This window comes from Nicotiana tomentosiformis, chromosome 12 (assembly GCF_000390325.3).
Source record: "Nicotiana tomentosiformis chromosome 12, ASM39032v3, whole genome shotgun sequence".
Classification (NCBI taxonomy): Eukaryota; Viridiplantae; Streptophyta; class Magnoliopsida; order Solanales; family Solanaceae; genus Nicotiana; species Nicotiana tomentosiformis.
Window position 1 is genome coordinate 136533442 of NC_090823.1, and position 9110 is coordinate 136542551.

Sequence of the window (9110 nt, forward strand, 5' to 3'; positions counted from 1 at the left end):
AACAACAACCAAGTCACCAAATCACGTCAAACCCTAAGGTAAATACTCCATAATTATGGAGGAAGTCATCACAAAAAGAGTTATAAAATAAGAAAGCATCAATCTAACGTTACAATTCAAGCTCCCGTATTGAATTGATGGAAAAATGATGAAGTCCCGTGTCTTGTATCCTCCAATCCTCTCCCAAAGCCTTCAAGGTCAAAAGTCCCTTCAAAAATATCTTTTTGGTGTATTTATACCATATAGGAGTGGGCCCCAGCGAAACTACCCTTTCCAAGTCGAAACAGGAAATTATTCTGAGAAAATCACACAGGCGCGCTGCCCCATGCGGCGCATTAGTGGAAAAGTTCAGAGAGCAACTTCTGACGGATAGCAGACATTTTAACTGCCGCACCGCCCCATGCGGCGCGACAGTACAATTTTTATAGAGTATTTTGTTTTCTTCGATTTTTTTATATCCAGACTTGGTCCTCGACCCCCGAACGTGATCTCGGTTTAATTCCTTGGGATTTTACTTAGACTTCAAAGCTTTAACTTGTTCAATTTAGCTCTTGATTATTTTTTTTTAAACTCGGAATCACTTCCTGCAAGGCATAAAACACATAATAAGTGCAATTTACTGTCATTTAAGCTCAAACACAAATAAAATACAGTAATTAGAGTTTAAATTATGATCAAAATACGGAATTCTAGCTTATCATCAGTAATGACTCTTAGTAAGTGCTTGTAACAAATGTCTTTTTAACAAAAAAACTATCTGAAATTATCTAGTAAAGTTTTGTTTCTAGTTTTGTTTGTAGCAGAAAAGTCAGTTAACTATTTCTATAGCATGTAGAAGATCACTCAACTAGACAAACTTTCGATGGATAAATACCTATTTTACCCTCTAAATTATTAATATTTTATTTTTTTAATATTATATTTTTTTCTATTTTTACCCTATATATAGAATAAATAAATCTTATTTATAAAGTGAAAAAATAGTTTCCAGGCATAATAATGTTGGAACAAAATAATAAATATATATATATATATATATATATATATATATATATATATATATATATAGTGTGTGTGTGTGTGTGTGTGTGTGTGTGTGTGTGTGTGTACCTCTATTTTAAATAAATTTTTTTATATTACATGCATGGAATATATCCTTTAAAAGCTTTATTCTCTTTCATTCTCATTGTGTAAATGGATTTTTGAATTTTTGTTGTTATTGTAAAATTTAGTGATACAAATAAATTATTCTCATTTAATTTTTTATTGTGCTCAATTATTTTATTCATCAATTTCAGGTGCTTATACTCTTCTTTTAAAACTCAACCATAAATGTTAATATAATATTTATGTTAGTTTAAAAAATATCACTCATCGAAATAAGGTACACACGTTAAGACTAGTTAGATGATAGTTTAAATAGAGGAGTGACGATTAGGTTAGTTTCAATAGCATTTGACAAATTGGGCTAAATTTGCCATAAAATCAGCAACTCAATTATAATTTACCCGGTCCAAAATTCAAACATCTAATTAATCCCAAAAAATATTCTCCTATAATTTGCAGTATGAGACTCTCTCTCCTTTTTTTTAAAATTGCTGAGTAGTCGTAACTAATAATACATGAAAGAAAAATACATTAGCTTAATATAAGCGCACTTCTTATTCTTCGAGCAGATCCACTCATTTCTATTTGATTTTAGCAAAATCAACAGTGTCTTTCCCATCATGAGCTTTCCTAAAGAAATGCTTGACATAATCTGAGTAAAGAAGTTGTTTGTAAATTGGTTCCTCTCCATTCTCTAGCACTTCTGCCAAAGGACCAATTACATCACTAGGCTTAGGGTTCACAAAAATTGGCACAGAAATCCTATTGTTGCTTCCATTAGCCATAACTCGATGCTCAATACTTTTGTATCGTCCATTGCTCATTATTTGAAGAGCATCGCCAATGTTAATTACCAGAGCTCCATCGATTGGTGGGACGTGAACCCAAGTTTCACTGTCCAGTTTTTTCACGTAAAGTCCTCCTATATTATCCTGAAGAAGAATTGTTAACGTTGAAACATCAGAGTGACGACCTACTCCAACGGTTAATTCGGGATTAGGGCATTTTGGATAGTAGTTAACGTTAATCCTCTTTGAACCCATTAGAACTGATTCTTTAGTTTCGTCTATTTCTTTTACGTTTAGTCCTTTCATAAGTGCCTCCAACAGCTTCTTGATCACAATTTCAGAATTTCTCAAGAAGTCCAAAGCTTCCTCCCTGAAAAATAAAATGAAGAAAAGATTAAAACTTATTCCATTTCAATTTAGACGAGATAGTTTGACTAGGCACGAAATTTAAAAAAAAACCTTTTGAAATTTATGGTCTTGAAAATTTAAGGGATAAAAGATTTGTGGGGCCACGATATTTTTGTGGGATAAAATGGGTAAATAAAAAATTTAAAGTTAAATTATTTTTAATTATAAAAATATGTTATTTCTTTTAGACATACTAATTAAAAAAAGTATGTCAACTAAATTGAATTTAGAGAAGTATCAGATATAAAGAATAAAAAAAATCATGTACTATTATATTTTATGACTGAAGTAAAATTTAGAAACTTTAAATATTTATTGACCCTAACTTTAATTATTACATACGACAATAACACCTCGATAATTCAGTCACCACTTATGAAATAGACTTGAGCAAGTCTGCTTTAATACAGCACTCAGAAGTCAGAAGTTTAAGTTTTATATCATATGATGTAAATAATATTTACAGTTCACTTTTGAGGTAATTATAAGCAAATTTTGTATGATAACTATTAGTCTATTTAGTAGTAATAATTGACGGTGCCAAGAATTTTTTCAAAAGAATTCAAATTTGAAAGAAGTGAAAAAAAATTTCTAATAAATTGTGTTCAATATGTGTTATATACTTTTAAAACGTTATATTTTATATAAATACACAGTATAATTTTCCGACGAAGGGTAGTCAATTAACCACTCTTATGATCATGTGGCTTCGTCACTGATAATTGATAACCTGATATAAATGGTATTAACATGTTATCATGAGTTAAAATAAACTGACAACGTAAAAATTATTTACATTCGTTTTAGGAGAAATTAAGGAAATGTTGAATGTTGCAAACCTGAGAGCAGAAGGCCAAAGAGCAGCAGCTTCTTCATCTGAAACATAAAAAAGGCTCAAATAATCTTTCCACTCCAAAGCCTTTTCTGCTTTTGGAGTAAAACTAGTTCCATATCTCACGTTGTTAGTCGATGAATTTTCCTTTGAATGCTTATTTTTCTCCTCTGCTGGTTGTCTGAAAAATCTATAAGTCGCTTCCTTAACAGACTCAAGAACATCAAGGGAAATATCATGATTTATAATTTGAAAAAAACCCCATTTCTCAGCTGCATTACAAATTTTTTCACCAATTAATTTTGTGTCATTATCCCAATTGGACATGTCAATGACTGGAATTTGATCATCAAGAATTACAGTGGTAGGAGTAATTCGTTCTTCGAGTGGCTGAATATATTGCTTAGGTAATGTTTGAAGTCCCATTTCTGAAAGACCTTTTACTCCATGCCCTTCATTTACTACAAAGTCTGTGATGTTTGAAAGAACTGAGACTGTAGTAGGCATTTTTTGTGTTAGTAAAAGGAATAATATGAGAGAAAAAATAGGTTTTATGAAAAATGAATTGAATGAGGAAAACTTTGATGATCTATTGATTCTGAGTTAGTGCAGTATTTATAGGCAATTGGCATGCCATGAAAGTCTCAATGATTAAGGTTCTAAATTTTTAGTTAACTGTGGAGAAATAAATGATGTGATTGGTGCATGCACATTTTCTTTTTCTGTATGCTGTATTAGGGTTAATAGTTGCATTCACTTTTCTTTGTTCAGTAGTTACTTGTCCGTTTAAGTACGTAAACGAGGAACACGTTTGATTTAATTCCTTTGAAATTTCAACCTTTGATTTAGGTTGAATTTTAAGGTAAAATCCAGAATTATATTAGGTTACAAAAATTTAAGATTATTACATTAAAATTTTTGTGACCATAAATACGTCTTTTATTCGTTTATAGCAACGATAGCGAAACAAGTATCGACCAGAACTTTAATTCTAATTATAACCATAAGAAAATAAAGATCCTATTTTCTATGAAAGAAATGAAGAAACAAACATTTAGCTTCAATAATACTAATAAAAAGAAATATATTTATATCAAGAGCTTTTCCTTATTTTGTTCTAACTCAGATATTAGCATGTATCCAGATGTTGATCTCCTTGTCTAGGCTATTGTGGTTCTTATTTCAATACAAATATTAGGTTCAAATTAATATATGAATATTTGGTTGACCTAAAGAGACCAAAGCAAAAGTAATAAAAAGAAGATCTTTTACAAAAAGAAATTAAAATAAAGCAGAAGAAAATTAGGAACGAGGTGTACAAGATTATCAAAACGTGTTGAAACAAGTTTTGTAGTCTTTGACAAAATTCCTAGTAAGTCTTTTTTCCTGTAACTGTGGCCGCCGGCCCCAGATCATGCATGTACGGACACAAATACACAAAGGTTGCTTCCTATGATTTCCATTCCAGCTAACCTTATTTTGTTTTTCTTGGCTACCAGCTCTTATCTCTCTCTTATTTTCAAGAGAAACTTTTCAGGTAAAAGAAAATCATTTATGTAAGAAAAATTAGTAGATAATATTAACCAAGAATAAGATGGAAACAAAAATAACTTAACAAAAAATAATGTTTCGTGTCAAGTCACTGCCTTGAAAGCGATTTCAGTCCAACTGAGTGCAAATCGTTAAGATCGGTTGCTCCACAAGGTTCCACAACTTCTAGATCTCACGCACAGGACCAATTTCTCTTGTGCGAAACGCCATTCCCTTTTACTAGCTATTTACAAGCCCACCAAAGAGCAATTCAATATAAAGAGAAAAAAAAACTTTCCACAACCAAGGGACACTTTGCCTTTTACAAAAGACAAAGAAGTAACGAAGGAAAAGAGATTACAAAAAAAAATTTAACTTTGCATTACCAAATATAAATAATACCAACAATTTACGCAGAGACAGTGATATCAATATTAATTCCATTAAATTTAGGATTGCTAAATGATAAATAATTTTAAAAAGTAATGTATTTTCATATAATTTAATATATAATTAATTTTAACTGATGGAGCGAAAGATTAATTTGTCAGGGTTGATTGAGCTAGTGATCGGCAGTTATAGATCTCCTTATATTGTTTAGAATCCTCACTTCGTGATTTAAGTTTTATAATTGCGTAAGTTGGTCTAAATTAATAAATCAACTACGTTTGTGGGTAAATTTTCTGCAACTAGTTGGGTAGTTAACAGCTAGCACGGCTGTCGTAAAAGGAGGTCAAGGAAGAATAATTGTGGTAATGATAATCAAAGGAGTAAAGCCAAAATTTGAAAGCCAATCTGCCACTCCTGTCTTCAGTGAAAGCGATCGGGAGGGCCTCAACTGACCTTTTAAATTTAATTTTTCATACAAAGAACAAAGAATACGTAAATACTGATGAAAAGTAAGAAAATAAAAGTTAAATCATTTTTAAATATAAAAATATGTTATTTTTGTTTTAACAGACTAATAAAAAATACAACATATAATGTGGAACAAAGGAAGTAAATAGTACATCCCTGTTAAAATTAGTACTAAGTTTGAATTTTTTTTGGTGCATCTGTTTGAACTTTATATTTTCTTTTTATTTCTCTTCTTTTATTTGTGTCCCTATTGGAGGATCACGCCAGTCAGAATTGGCGATTATACTGAACAGAAAAAGCCACATATATAGACGCTAATTAACAGTAGTAAAGGTGACAGATTCATCTGCTCAATTATACTTGTATACGGTCAAAATAGATTTCGGCCTTCATACGATTGATCGAAGTCGAAAGATAATGGATCGAAAAAAGACTTTGTAATATCGAGATGGGTTCCGAAAATGATACGAACGAGCTTCAGATTTCAGGTATAGGTCAAACACCGAATTCGAAGTCATTATCGAGCTCGGCCCCGAATCGAACTATGATGAGATGATTTCGAGCTTAAGGGGCAGAGGCCAACCGATACCGAGCCCGAATCATCACCTGATCCCGAGTCCACATCAAGCTCTAGAAGCAATACCGACCAGCACCGAGGCCGATCGAGCTCGAGCTCACACACAAGAGCCGTTGCAAACACACTAAGGGAGAGAATCTCGGCAGAAATTAAGGAAAAACTGATTTATCATGGGTTCTCCACTATGTATTTTTAATTATATCTAAAATAGGATCCTCCACTATAAAGAGGATGGCTACATTTCTGTAGAAAGAGTTTTTTTTTTTGCTTACATGGTAACTAAAGCACCATAATATTGAAGAGTTATTCCTTTAAGTTTCATACATTGATTCATCTTGCTTAGTCCGAAAAATCATATCCTTTCCAACCTTGTTTATTTAGTATCCGTATTTAAGATTCTATTTATCCTTACGATTTGTATTAAGCTATACCACATATCCTTAGAACTACGTACAAATTCAACTCTATCCGTTTTTCGGGTAAACAGTTTGGCGTCCACCGTGGGGTTAAGGATAACAGTGGTTATTTGATACGAATCTGCAAAAATACACCATTTTGCGCTTGTTTCCGAAAGTATCTTGGATTTCGGATTAATAACGACTAACTACCAATGAAATGGCCCTACATATCGACAACGAAGCTGGTCTTCAAGATGAGAATAACAACTTGACACCTAGAACCGAAAGACCACATGTCAACGCCGTTGGAGCTCGAATCGAAGTGCCGATAGATATCAATTCGCATGTAGCCATTTAGGCGAACCTACATTCTGAACCTGAAAATAGCATTCATGGTGGCACTCGATTTGCAGCTCGAAATACCAATAACATCAAGGAAAACGGCATCAACTTGCGTATGATTTTTGAAATGTTGCAAGCTCAGCAGGCAACAATCGCTCAGTTGCAGAGTCAAACCCAGATACCGAGTAGATCGGAGCCCATCCAACCCCGAGAAATCGCCCATACAATGGAACCAGCTATAGTGAAATCAAATGAACAGGAGTCGGGGACTAATCCCGAAATTGCTAAGATGTTCGAAGAACTGACCAAACGAATAGAATCGGGAGAGAGGAGGATCGAAGAAAACAACAAAAATATGGAGACATACAAATCCAGGGTTGATCAGATCACGGGGGCACCACCAATATTGAAGGGCTTAGATTTCAAAAATTCATACAAAAGACTCTTTCCCCCCAAGCGCAGCTCCTAAACCGATCCCAAAGAAGTTCCGCATGCCTAAGATTCCTAAATATAACGAAACTACCGACCCCAACGAACATGTCACCTCATACACATGTGCCATCAAAGGGAACGATCTAGAGGATGATGAGATCGAATCTGTATTATTGAAGAAATTCGGTAAAACCCTGTCATAGGGAGCAATGGTATGGTATCATAATTTACCATCTAACTCTATTGATTCTTTTGCTATGCTTGCAGATTGTTTCGTAAAAGTACATGTCGGGTCCATAAAGGTCGAGACCTGGAAGTCGTACCTATTCAAGGTAAGACAAAAGGATAACGAGATGCTAAGAGAATTTGTATCTCGTTTCCAAATGGAACGAATGGATATACCACCAGTCACAGACGATTGGCCCGTTCAAGCTTTCACTCAAGGTCTTAACGAACGGAGCTCGATGGCTTCACGGTGGATGAAACATAACCCGATCGAGTACCCAGCTATTACTTGGGACGATGCGCATAATCGATATCAATATAAAATAAGAATCGAAGATGACCAGTTGGGTTCTAAGTCTGTTATTAAAAAGATTGCCAACAGAGAACTGTCACAATCCAAAATTCCCACCTTCGGACCGTGATAGCGCCTAACATTTTACTTGCTAGGCAAGCCAACGTTAGAATAATATTAACTAATTTTTAAATATTTTTTAAAGTATTAATAATCAAAGAAACAAATGCGGAAGCAAAGTTTGAAATATAGTGAAATAATCCATAAAAACAACGGTGTCTAAATACCATCCTAAAATTAGTGTTACAAGTGCACGAGCTTCTAGAATAAATATAAATAAAGGTCTAAATAAAATAAAGTTATTTGGAAATAAATACACAGCTAAAGTAAAATAAACGGGGACTTCAGAACTGCGGACGCCATGCAGTTATACCTCAAGTCTCCTCTGGTAGCTGAAATTCGAGCAAGTCTATGGTACGTCGTTGGGACCAACTCCAAAATCTACACAAGAAGTGCAGTGTGTAGTATCAGTATAACCGACCCCATATACTGGTTAGTGCTGATCCTAACCTCGACGAAGTAGTGACGAGACTAAGGCGGGTCACTTACATTACCTGTATGCAATATTAGTAACAACAACAATAATAAAAATAAATCAGGTAACTCATTTATAATAATTGAAGCTAACTCAACAGTTATAACCAATTATCATTTCCATCAATTCTATTACAGCGTGGAACTCGCTCTCACAATATATTAACATTCGGTTCTATTGCGGCGTGCAACCTTGTGATGACCCAAAAATATCATCTTTAAATTTAATAATTAATTATATGATCTAAGCACTATTTACCATTACTCGACTTACGTGTGCAGTCCGTAAAAAAAATCGGAAAGTTTTCAGGTGAAAAATGGATTAAAATATGAATTAGATGTTTAAAACACAACTGAGTTGTCTTTGGTCAACATTTTAAGCAAACGGACTCAGATCAGTATTTTGACAGTTCCGGTAGGTCCGTATCGTGAATTGGGACTTGGGCGTATGCCCAGAATTAAATTTCGAGGTCCCTAGCCCGAGATATGGAATTTTGATAAAAATTTTAAAGTTTAAGTTCATATAGTGACCAGATGTCGAATTATGTGCAAATGAAACCGGAATAGAATTTTGATGATTCCAACAGCTCCGTATGGTGATTTTGGATTTAGGAGCGTGATCGGAATTTTATTTGGAAGTCCGTAGTGAAATTAGGCTTGAAATGCCGAAAGTTGAATTTTTGGGAAGTTTGACCGAGGGGTTGAATTTTTTATATCGGGGTTAAAA

At 33.7% G+C, this 9110-nt stretch overlaps 1 protein-coding gene across 1 annotated transcript; it reads right to left on the reverse strand.

The window, feature by feature from the left end:
- Positions 1-1463: 1463 nt before the first annotated feature.
- On the reverse strand, positions 1464-3725 carry LOC104086193 (feruloyl CoA ortho-hydroxylase F6H1-3-like). Its single transcript, XM_009590392.4, has 2 exons — positions 3143-3725; positions 1464-2265 (listed from the first exon to the last, which is right to left on the reverse strand). The coding sequence occupies exons 1-2, from the start codon at positions 3640-3642 to the stop codon at positions 1689-1691; spliced, it is 1077 nt and encodes a 358-aa protein (XP_009588687.1). The 5' UTR covers positions 3643-3725; the 3' UTR covers positions 1464-1688.
- Between the last annotated feature and the right edge of the window lie 5385 nt (positions 3726-9110).

Excerpts from the sequence above, each read along its gene's own strand:
- LOC104086193 (XM_009590392.4), bottom strand. The coding sequence starts at position 3,642 with ATGCCTACTACAGTCTCAGTTCTTTCAAACATCACAGACTTTGTAGTA. Across the intron at positions 2,266-3,142 it reads CTTTGGCCTTCTGCTCTCAG|GGAGGAAGCTTTGGACTTCT; the intron begins GTTTGCAACATT and ends TTTATTTTTCAG.